The 12081-nt window shown below is 40.8% G+C and overlaps 1 protein-coding gene across 1 annotated transcript; it reads right to left on the minus strand.

The window, feature by feature from the left end:
- Positions 1-353: 353 nt before the first annotated feature.
- On the minus strand, positions 354-2516 carry LOC128031594 (uncharacterized). Its single transcript, XM_052619918.1, has 3 exons — positions 2319-2516; positions 419-2150; positions 354-362 (listed from the first exon to the last, which is right to left on the minus strand). Exons 2-3 carry the CDS (start codon positions 1616-1618, stop codon positions 354-356), a joined length of 1209 nt encoding a protein of 402 aa, XP_052475878.1. The 5' UTR covers positions 1619-2150; positions 2319-2516.
- Between the last annotated feature and the right edge of the window lie 9565 nt (positions 2517-12081).

Genomic DNA, 12081 nt, shown 5'->3' on the forward strand with positions numbered 1-12081 from the left:
CTTGAGATATTATGCCATACTGGGCCCTCCGGAAATCCAGCATAATCCCAGCTGAAGTTAAGAAATCCATTCCCAGAATTATTGGTACTGTCAGATCTGAATCTCTTAACACATACAACATTAACTTTAGCTTTTGTCCTTGCAGCTCACATTCCCAGTTTGACATGCCTATGGAAGCATGCATTTGCCCATTGGCTAACATGAATGTCTGTCCTTTGCTTGGGTTCCACTGCTCCTGTCCTTTAAGCTGATTCCAGCAGGACTCTTGAATTAGAGAGAGGGTGCTCCCAGTATCTACCATTGCCTGAAAATATCGACCTCTTAGTAATATGGGTAAAGTCACCATTTTCAATTCAGACTGACTTGGAATTGAAACAGACTGAACTACACGAGTGTTAGCATGGGTCAATTTATGGACAGGGTCTCGATCATTGGGAGTCTTTTTCTTCTGCAACTCAGAATTAGCCTGGCTCCAATATCGTTTGGATTCTTCAAAATCTTTCTCAATTTGGGTCCCTATCCTGACCAATTCACTAACATCTCTCACTGTTCCACGTAACAAGCTGGCAAGACGAGGATTACAGTTTCTTAATATGGCTTGTACCATTTCTCTCTCTGGCATGTCCTTCTTCCATCTTAGGCACAATGCCCTGTAATGGAATGCAAAGTCACGTATACTCTCTTTAGACCCCTGTTTCCTCTCCAGCAGCCTTCTTTCAGCTTCAGCTTCATAATCGTCATTTAAAAATGAGCGAAGAAATATTTCTTTAAACTGATTCCATGTCAATACAGTTCTTTTCTCTGCTAACCACCAATCTTTTGCCGTACCCTTCAATACTGAAGTAAGAGCAGCGAGAATTTCAGAGTCACTCAAGGGTCGAATGGCCAAATATTCTTCACACCGCTCGACAAAAGACACCGGATCAGTCTCTCCCTCACTTCCAAAATGGGGAAACTCTACTTTAACAGGGGGAAGATACGTGGGTGCAGGTACAGTTTCAGTGTTGGCTAATAAATGCTGAGATGATGGAATGGCATGGGTCTTCCTCACACCTGGACGTGTTATGGTCGAATACTGCTCAGGAGCAGATATAGATACTGGAGTTGATGTTACTGGTACCCACGACCTTAGCTTGTTATCAATCTGTAGATCTCTCCTTTTTAGACAGTCGACCATAGACTTCCCCAAGTCTTGTATACTCAGTTCTACGATTTGTTTAACTCTGTCACACTCTCTGTCGATGTGATAGGCCAACTTTTCCTCCAGGGATCTACACTGAACATCAAGATCTGCTTGTGAACAGCACTGGCTCACCTTCTGAATACAATCTGCACTGCACTTCTCCAGGCTGACAACCCGTCCTTTTAACTCCTCTATTACTGCCTGTAGGGACAAGTTCAAGTCAGCTTCCTCCCTTTCATCAGGTAGTAGAGGCGTTGTAGAATGAGGTGGTGGATCTGGATCTGCAATGGAATCGTCCTCTTCAGAATTAATATACAGCTCACTCAATGTATTTATGAGTTCTTTAACAGGTTCTCTACGTGTCACAAATGGGCCAGCTGTAAAATCAGGATTGGGCACGCTCTCATCCTTCTCACCAGGACTTAAGTCTTCCATTTCTTATTCTGCATACCAGAGTAATTAAGAATGAATACAGATTTGTCCCTGTTCGGGCGCCATCTATAACTGATTCTCTATCTCTCAAACAAAAAAACAGCTATACAATTTTTAGAAGGAGGGATCAACTGTATTTCTTCATATTACACTCAGCTACATCAATAAAGATTTCTCTCAAACATGTTTGCCAATTAAGTTCTTGTTTTGTTTCAAACATAACATATCCAAAACCAACACTTGTCAATACAGTTCTATACTACATAGATTTCCATTGCTACCATACACAAAAAAAACACAAAAATGAAATAAAACAACAGTAGTAGAAATCAAACATTAACCCAAGGTAAAATAAACCACAGAAACCCTTATAATTGTAAAGAATACTGATTGTTGTGATAAAGTCCAGACACATAACATGAAGTGTCCCATAGGCCCAGGTACATCAGTCTCTTCTTCAATGATAGCACCTCCACATTATTCCCATAGCATGAGTTGAGGTATAAGGAAAAGGAAGCCCATAACCAAAATCCTTCTACAGAAAAAAAATACAAACATTCAGGGAAATCCTATTCTTAAGTTTTGTGATTGACAACCTCCAATTACTGTTGCCTCAGAACTATATTTGACACATATACATAGAAGCATGAACATCAAAATTATACAGAAAACCATTTAGTAGTTGCAATCAAGCATTACTTACAATTGAGCAGCAAACAACCAAGTTTCTCAATAAGGATGATCTCCCAGTACAGAGAAGTAACACAAGGCACACCATGCTGTCCTCTGTCTCACTCTACTACTTCCTCAGCTTTTATAGCACCCATGGAGCACACTATGACCCCCTGGTGGTGAGGAAGAAAACTACACCCATTTAAAACCTTGTACAGTTCATGACACTGTTACATGTTAATGGAAACAACACGAAACATCAGTATTATAGCTTCGCTCACGGCTTGCCTCCAGGAGCTCGGCTTTTCCCAGGAAGAATCGGAAAGCTGTATTTTTCTTTTACAGATATGATAAAACTTAAGACTTTTTGGGATATATGAAGGATGCAGTACTACACTATAGGTACTCAAGATGAACATGAGATTAGGTGAAACTGTGTATGTTATGTACCCTTTACCAAATCCATGCATACTATGAGTCTGTCATTAGTGAATGTTGTCATTAATGAAATGTCATCCTTCATGGCTTTTAAAAGACCTCCAGATTTTCATTAGGTACCTATTGACCTTTGACAGGTGCCTATAATTGGAAACTGGTCATCATTTAAAGAGGTCATAGCATGCTTTTTAAAGATCATCATGCTGTGTATTTGGTGCAACAGAATATGATTATGTTATTTTACAAATACTGTACATTATTGTAGGTCCTCTATGCCCCGCCTCTCTCAAACGCATAGTTTTCTACAAAGTCTTTCCTTTCCTACAAGTACAGTCTTCTCTGATTGGCCAACTGACCCAGTGCACTGTGATTGACCGAACACCGCAAGCACTCGGCAGAAATGTAACAAGCCTTTCCATAATTGTGAGCCTCATCTTTCAAAATAAATGCAAAGACAGCTAAAAATGTCCTTAGTTCTACCATTAGTTCAAGCCCGAAAGGGGAGCAGAGTCATGTGACAGACAAAGTGATGATCAGCAACAACAAAACAGAAACAATCAACGGGAAAAAGCCGAAATACATGCGACGAGCACAAGAAACCTATGTGAAACAACTGACATTACAATAATCCAGGCAGGCAGAGTGGTGTGTGAGACAAAACTATATACTAGTGAACAAATGAGGAACAGCTGTGTGTGTGAGTATGTGACAGGTGTGTCGAACTAGTGACCAGGTGTGAGTGTAAGTGTGTGAGTGGGTGACACAGCTAAGCGGAGTGAAGGTAATGAGTCTAGGAGAATGGAAGTGGCCCTCTGGTGGTGAGAGGGAGGAACACCGGGTCCGGACTCATGACAGTCACAACACTTGGACTGATACTTGACCCTGCATACCCGAAGAAATTGTTTTTCATTGTCAGAAATGGCAGCCTGATAGGCCAAAAGTATTGGGATGAAATCCTGAGACCAGCTGTGTGACTGTATGTTGGTGCAATGTGGCCACATTTTATGCTTATGGGTGACAACACCTGCCCACGTTGAGCAAGGATGGTGACAGAGTTCTTGGAGAAGGATGGAACCTCAAGGATGGAATGGCCAGCCAGGTCATTCGACTTGAACCCCAGTAAACACATTTGGGAGCAGCTAAAGTCCAAGAGTGCAAGCGTGCCAGGTCCCTCCAGGAGCCCTTGTGGAGTTGATAACAGCATTGCTGGCGGAATGGCAAGCCGATGGCGATGTGAGGCTGTTATCAGTGTCAGAGGTGGAAACACTGACTACTGACTGGATGTTTCAATACATTACATGTGTTGTTTCTTGTTTATGACTTGTTTGGTGCATTGTTAAACCATGCAATTCATCTTTATTTTACAGTACAGACCCAGATTTTTGATCTGCTGTTACATTTGCAAAAACGTCTTGTTTTGTTGAACTAAAATAAGCTTTCAGTACAGTACAGTACAGTATCCAGTCCATCACCAATCTGACCATTGTGCTGGCTACTTGAGGCACTACACTGCTGCACTGCAGGCCATAATATTTAAGAGGCTTTTCTATTCCATTGTGACTTCAGGTGAATCACAGAAGTGCTGAACAGCCAACATTTTTTTTTTTTTTCGTCTTCAAGAAGTTACTTCACACCTTGTGACAAAAATCATGTCTGTGCACCATCGAAAGTGATGTGGAATGAAATTATATTGATAACAACATTGATTAATAACATATTTACGTTATACATGAATTTTGAACAATACCGTTCTTGCATTACATGGTTCCCATCTTTCCTCAGTGTCCTCAGGAGACTGGTCTGGCAACCCTGCCGTTTTCCAGGGTGAAGCGGTCTCTGGTGAGCACTTCTCTCAGTTAACGCCTGGAAACGTAATGCTGCTAAGAGGCTCGCAACCTCCACAGAGGTCTCTAGAGCAGCTAGTACGGCTGTTCCTGCTGGTTCGCCACTACAGGGCACCGGGATAGCCATTCTAAGTGCACCAAGGCCAGTCTCGTGAGACTGGTTTCCTTAGTGTGTCACCTGGTGGTGTGGGAGCCCCTGCAAAGAGTGCTTCATTAGGTCCTGCCCCAAGCAGGCTCTGATTTAGTCTTCCTAGCAGATGCTGTGGCTCAGGACCTCAGAGGGAAGGCCTCTCTTGGGAAGAGCAGTGCACCACATTACAGTTTTGAGAGACTGATTCCCTTAGTGGAATATTTAGCAGCATGGAAACTACTGCTAAATTTATTTCAATGGGTCCTGCCCACTATATAGAAAGAGGCTACAGAATTCAGTTTGGTTCTTCTTTGCCTCGTTTTAATGGGGTTACCCCACACTCTGGTGAGTACCGTGCAGGCTCTGGTAATGGAACAAGAGTAGACACTCTCTGAGGACAGAGGCCATCGCGAAAGGATTAAGGCTTGCATCCTATTTTAGATCTACATCTTTTGAACCATTCAGGCAGGGGACTGAAGTTCACCACACACTTACTCAAACAGGTCAGGTCTAAGATCAAGTACAAAGACTAACATGTCACGATCAATATAAAAGATCCACTCTCCATTCTTCCTCATCATTGTAAGTTCCTGAAGTGCTTTCGGGGGCAAAAGCCTACCAATACCGTTTTTTCCTTTGGCCTTGCACTCTCACCCCACACTTTCACGACTCAACCACATCGATGCTTGGTTGATATTAGCTCCATCAGAGCTGATGCTGGTTTGACATTGAGATGTCATTAACCCTCACACAAAAGAACTGTGGTAAAAACTTAATGACAAGAAAAGTGTGCTTTCTTCAATACAGAGAACCACTTATCTGGGTGTGGTGTGGGATTTGGCCATGATGCATGCACGTATATGCCTCCTGTTTGTATTTAGTCAATCCTCACCACAGAGAAGGCCATTCACTCACTGTCAAGCAGTTTCAGAAACTATTGGGTTTGATGGCAGTTGCATCCAGCATGATTCATTTTGGGCTACTGTACATAAGACCCCTTCAGTGGTGGCTAAAGACCAAGAGGTTCTCCCCAAGGGGAAACCTGCTTCTCATGATCATGATCATGATCACCCAGCGAAGCCTACATGCCTTGGACATGTGGAGAAAACCTTGGTTCTTGTGTCAGGGCCCGGTGCTGGGATCAACATAATGTTAGCGATGAATGCGTCCCTCACTAGCCCACAGTCTCACTTGGCACATCAACTGCCTGGAGATGCTGGCCATGTTTCAAGCTTTGAAGCACTTGCCAGAGATCGTTATGTTTTGTGCGCACTAGGGCTGGGACAACGCGTCGAGGTCATCGATGACGTCGACGCAAAAAATACGTGGACGCAAAATATGCGCATCGATTCGTCAACCTGTTTTTATTTCTCTAGAAAACGTTTGCAAAACGTTTACCTTATGTGCGCTGAATATACGCGATGGCCAGATCAACATTCTGTCCAATGTTATATAACCAATCCTGGGGTTTTTCTGCATTGATCTTTTTTTTTGGCGGCTGTCAAAGCCTTATTTGATCGGTGAGTGAATGACTGCTGCGCCTGACGGGGCGCGCACGAGAGAGAGACAGGCTAGGCCCTATGTGTTCAGTAAGCTTGTTTCAGTAAGCTATGTGTTTTCAAGGCTTCAAGGTTTTATTGAATGCTATCTCTGTACAAGTGCAAAGTAATGCATTCTTAGTCATTCTTTTATTTTGTAATTTTAAGAGCAATAAACATATATTGCAATGTTAAGGAATTCATGTTTTTTTTTCATTCAGATAGGTAAATCAACATGTATAAATTGTTAGTAGTCAATTAATGGGGAGATAATCGAAATCGAATCTCTCTGGAAAAATTAATCGTTAGATTAATCGATGCATCGAAAAAATAATTGCTAGATTAAACGTTTAAAAAATAATCGTTTATCCCAGCCCTAGTGTGCACCGACAACACAGTGGTCTCTTATATCAACTATCAGGGAAGTCTGCGTTCGCGCCCCATGTGAAAGCAGGGGCACCAGATCCTTATGTGGTCCCATGGCAAAATATTTTCATTGAGAGCAGTACATATTATTGGGCATCTGAATATAGGAGCAGGCATCCTGTCGATAGAGAATGGAGGCTTCACCCCTCGATGTGGAGAATTTTTGGCCAGGCTCAGGTGGACTTCTTTTCAGACTCAGATGATATTACACGGTCTGCTCTGGATCTCTCTCTGCCTCATCCAGCTCTACTGGGGCTGGATGCCATGGAACAGACTTGGTAGAGGCTTTGTCTGTACATCTTTACCCTGATTGCTCTGCTCCCAAGAATTCTGGAGAGAGTTTGTCAGGATGGGGTCCATGGTTCGTAACCATAGTTCCCCGAAGGAGACTCAGGGTCATATTTCTGGCATCCCTGTCAGCACTTGCTTCATTCCTAAAAGCTGACACCGGTTCCACCTCATGTGCTTTTATAGCTTCCTGGTCGCTATGTCACCTGCCTATGGCGTCTCGCCCCTCCATTGTACTGATTACACATGTGATTCAGAGCGTGGTCTTGCTGAAGTTGTTCCCTTAGCGTTTTATAACGCAGAGTCTCATTCCCTTCAGGGAACCATGGTTACATACGTGACCTGGAGACGTTCACTGAAGTTCATCTAAAAGCACTCTCTGACTAACTATTCAAGTCTTAAAATATGCTGCATTAGAGCTTGTTAATATTTCATGACCTAACAATGGTGAAAGTGACAGATTTTAGAGAACACTCCTGAGCTTTCTTTCCACAATTGCTAAGACGGTGAGTCATTTCAAATAATGTTGGTTAAATGCCAGAGGGAAACTTAGGTCTCAGTGAGATGTGATGCTGTGATGGCTCTTTTCAAGGTTGAACAATAAATTGACTTCAAGAAGCACCATTTTTCTCTCTCTCTCTCTGACATGACATATTGTTCACCAACTTCAACATCAATTTCACTGAAGGAGAGTGGATATATTAGCCTTTAGAACAAGCCTTAAATCTGTAATTTGAGAAATGATTTCCTTGATTTCTGGAGACAAAAGACTGTAGTTACTTTAAAAACTCATAATTTCTGTAAGACTATCTATTGAAACTATGTGTGAAATGTAAAATAATAAATAAATATATAAATAAATAAATATTGGCAAACATTGTGTTGTTTGTTGTTGTGTGTAACACCTACAAATCTGCATATTATTTTGGAGTAGGGTAAATCACGTTAAAAAAATAATTTTATTGCTTTACTTTACAAATCCTAAAAAAAAAAAAAAAAAATTATATATATATTTTCCTATATATATATTCCTTATATATGTATGTTTTTGGTAGATGGTTGTGTCCAACGCAACAGGAATGAACATATTGCTAGCAACATTCTCTGATGTTTAAGCTACATATAAATGCTATTATTTATTTACCCTATCCCAGCATTAAGAAAGGGTGTCCTTTTGTTCAGCACATTTCAGAATGGATTGTTTTCTGAATCTGTTTTCTGAATGTAATGCAGGCTTTGCAGCAGCTGTTATTAAAAGGAAGTGCAGACCATACTGAATCTGACACAAAAAGCACAACTCATATGTGAATACAGCAATGTGCTCTTGTTAATTAATTTTGCATGTGAAGAGAGTGTTTACATTTTTTAAAGGCACATCAGCAAAAACAACTTGTTTCATACGGTTAAAAAGAAATAGACTGCAGTTATGAAAAACCTTTTCAGTTGGCAGCGTCCAAACCTAGAAAGATCCTTGTAAGTGTCTGATCTGGAAATGCTCTAAATAGGTATCATTGCTCTATGTATCCTTCTGAAGTAGGTCAGACTGAATACACAGTTTATTTTTTACTTTTTTCAATCAACCCTCCCTCCCATTTCTCTGCCATATTTATTTTATTTCATTTTATTTCATTATTTTTTTATTTTTTTTAATACTTTTTTTTTGATCACCTTCATTGTGAAATTATGTCTTTTCATATACTGCAGAGCTGTTGAGTTCTTCGAATCAAAAAACACATTCTAAATGTTGTTTCTCCATGCTGCTTGTTCCAACTGAGGCTTCGAAAAATTATTCAGCAAAGCCTGCGACAAGTTCTGGATGTGTCACATGGCTCCTGAACCACCATAGTGGCAATCTAAGGGAGAATTGATGGCTTAACAGATGGCCAAGGACACAGATTTTATTGGCCATTTATCCTCGTTTAGATCCCTCACTTATCTAATGTCTTAATTCCCTGAATGTGTGATCATATTCCTTTTGACACTCGTTGAAGCTAACCCTTAGTCAGTCAGACACAATGACCCTGAAAATGGCTGCAATTAAACTCTGAAAATCTGTGGTTTCAAGTAATGGTTTCCTTTAGCTTTGTCTCCAACCACCTATTCAGATCAAACAATATCACAAACTTCCTTAATTTGAACTAGTGAAAAAACATCTCTAAGGTATGTATGCAACCATGGTTCCCTGAATGGGATGAGACAATGCTTCTGAAAACTTTATGGGAACACCTTCAACATGACCATGATCTGAATCACATGTGTATAGTATAGCCTGAGATGTAGCATCTTGTTTCCATTTGGGGAACCATGGTTACATAGGTAACCTGGAGACATACTCATTCAGGAACATGAGCTGCGTCGGAAAATGCTATGGGAATGAGTATGGCCACGCTGCCAGATTTGCAAATCCCTGCCTAGTGTGAGAACAGCTAGGGTGAGAGATCAGAAGAGCTCTGAGTGGCTCACATATCTAGGCTATAGAACCTGATGAACGTTCGTTAGGTAGGGGTTTCATGTACAGCAGGCCAAAAGTAACCACGTTGGACTTTCAATGGTGATTTCAATACACTCCTTGGAGCGTGTCCGGTTAGAGTGGAGCATTTAACAGTGGTAACAGCACAATCAGCAACCTCTTTTTTTTCCCAAGAGCTGACTGCGCGAGCTCTTCTCCCTAGTAATGCTGCTCATTATAATATTAGGCATAATATGCATGTGGAACTGATACTTGTGGAACTGATTCTTGTGTAACTGGCGAGCTCTTCGACGCCCTCTATATCAATCTTCTTGGAGAAAGACAGGCAGAGCGTCAATCCCTCTCCCCGGGAGGAAGAATTGCAACGAGGGCTTCCGAATCCTCGAGAGCAGGCACTGGATCTGGTGGTTAAGGAAGAAGATAGGGACTCATCCGTCTACATTCCCTCTACCAGATCCATATGTGAAAACCATGAGCACACTCATTTACTGAAAAAATATCTGACCACATGAATGCTACCATTAAGATAGACAATCGTGGTGAAACTGGTGATTACATTTGCCATTTTCTGTTCAGTATGAATCAAATGTTAGTGAATGTGTGAATGTCTATGGGCATACCATCCAAGTTATCTGCAGGGAGTGATTTTTGCTCTAGTGTGGGGGCAGAGACACTGGTCAGCAGATGCAGAAGATCCCCCTCGGGGAAAGTGAGGCTGGCACTGCGAGAAACTCTAGTGAAGTCTCCCTCCTTGAAGACTTGAAGAGAGCCTTCTGAGAGCAAAGCAAGACAGTAAGAAAATGCTTGCAATGTGGCCAGTCTCGAGAGTTGACTCTGTGTGCTTCGCTCCCAAGCAGACAACACACAAATTGTGTGTGACGCCAGCCAAATATAGCGCGTGCAGGGAGTGACACACAGTCTGAACGCTGCCTGCTCTTGCCTTAATGCTTCTCTTGACAGACTCACAAACAGATAGCGATTGACACACAAAGAGCGCTTGCTGAAAGACAGAAATTTGACGACGGTTCCACTGCAAGTGCTTTTATAGCTTCCTGGTCATTATGTCACCTGCCATGACATCTCGCTCATCTATTGGACTGATTACACATGTGATTCAGAGCATGGCCACACTGAAGGCATTCCCATAGTGTTTTTCAATGCAGCTCGAGTTCCTGAAGGGGAACACATCATTTTATTTTGAGTTAACTAAATTTGCATTGCATGCAGTTCTATCAGATCCTCTTAATCATTTGCTATCTGTCAAAACCCATTTGCAGTCATTTCCTTAATGTTACATACACTGTAAAACCAAACAGTGAAATTAATCAAATGAAATTAGTTAATTGCACTCAAATAATAACGAAAGTTCATTGGACTTAATTTAAATAAGTTCTGTTAACTCAAAAATTTGTTGTAGTGAGGTGAACTTAAAATTATTGTGTTTTCTAGTTCCCAGCATGCTTTGCATCAGAAAACAAGGAAAATAAATTTAGAAATTAAGTGTTATTTTGTGTGTTTTTATACAAGATTAACATAGAGGGACATAAGTTAATACATAAATGTTGTGTTATATTAGATTTTACAAAGGTTTATGTTATGTTGGATTTGTAGTGTTACCGTTGTGGTGAAGAGTAGAGCCTGTGGTTAGACTGAGGATGGACAGCAAAAGCCTAATTTTGAGTGTATTTCCCACATTATAGGAGTTGAAAAATAGATAAAATTATGAGTGAATGACTCCCTAATTATAAGTTCAGAAATAAGTTCTGTGAACTTATCAGGGTTTACAGTGTAGTTAAGCCAATTACTGTGGTGTAAACCTTTAATAAAGCTTCTGTAAAGGCTGATTTATTGCTCTGATTGCAAAGCATTCTGTGAAATCCTTATCCTGACAATGTAAAACATTGTATAAAGGTGCTTATTAGACTAGCATGTGGAACATTTTTAGTTTTAAATTATTCAATTTACTGTTGAAATACTTAAAAGTCTTTTTCAAGAGAGAAAATGATCATTTAGTTATAGATATCTGACACTAAATCCACTTATTTCAGAAAATGTTGCTAGATTTTTTTAATATACCAGAGTAGTTGTATATAACTGTTTGTAAAGTGGTAGGGTTTTGGAATGCAATTTCTGCAATCGAAGCAAACATTTTCAGCACAGTTAAAAAAGCTAAAATATAATGAAATCGCCCAACTTTGTGCCACACATTCATATTTTTTTTCATTTCTCCCATGGCCTCTCAAGTTACTGAGAAGGCCATTTAGACAACTGCACCATAAAAACTGCAAATGGCTTGGTTTGGAATTACTCAAGAACTTTTGCCACAGCTGAGCTGTCTGGTCTCCACACAACATATAGTCAGGTGGGTCGGCCTGTAAATGCTTTCAACCATGACTGTTTAAAGCCCATAAATTTGTTCATTCAAAATGGTAAATTATTCCCCTAGCTCTTTATATCCCACTCAGATGAGGCACAAGATCATAAAGGACTTGGATGGTGGGAGCTGTGTGGAATGACCAAGATTCTTGAGAGGAATATGTATGCCAAGAGAGCATCCTCTGCATCTGCTGACCAGTATATCTGCCCCCACACTAAAGCAAAAATCACTCCCTGCAGATGTCTCGGATGGCACACCCAAAGACATTCACACATTCCCTAAC

The sequence above is a fragment of the Carassius gibelio genome, chromosome A17 (genome assembly GCF_023724105.1).
Source record: "Carassius gibelio isolate Cgi1373 ecotype wild population from Czech Republic chromosome A17, carGib1.2-hapl.c, whole genome shotgun sequence".
In the NCBI taxonomy this organism is placed as follows: Eukaryota; Metazoa; Chordata; class Actinopteri; order Cypriniformes; family Cyprinidae; genus Carassius; species Carassius gibelio.

Excerpts from the sequence above, each read along its gene's own strand:
- LOC128031594 (XM_052619918.1), bottom strand. The coding sequence starts at position 1,618 with ATGGAAGACTTAAGTCCTGGTGAGAAGGATGAGAGCGTGCCCAATCCT.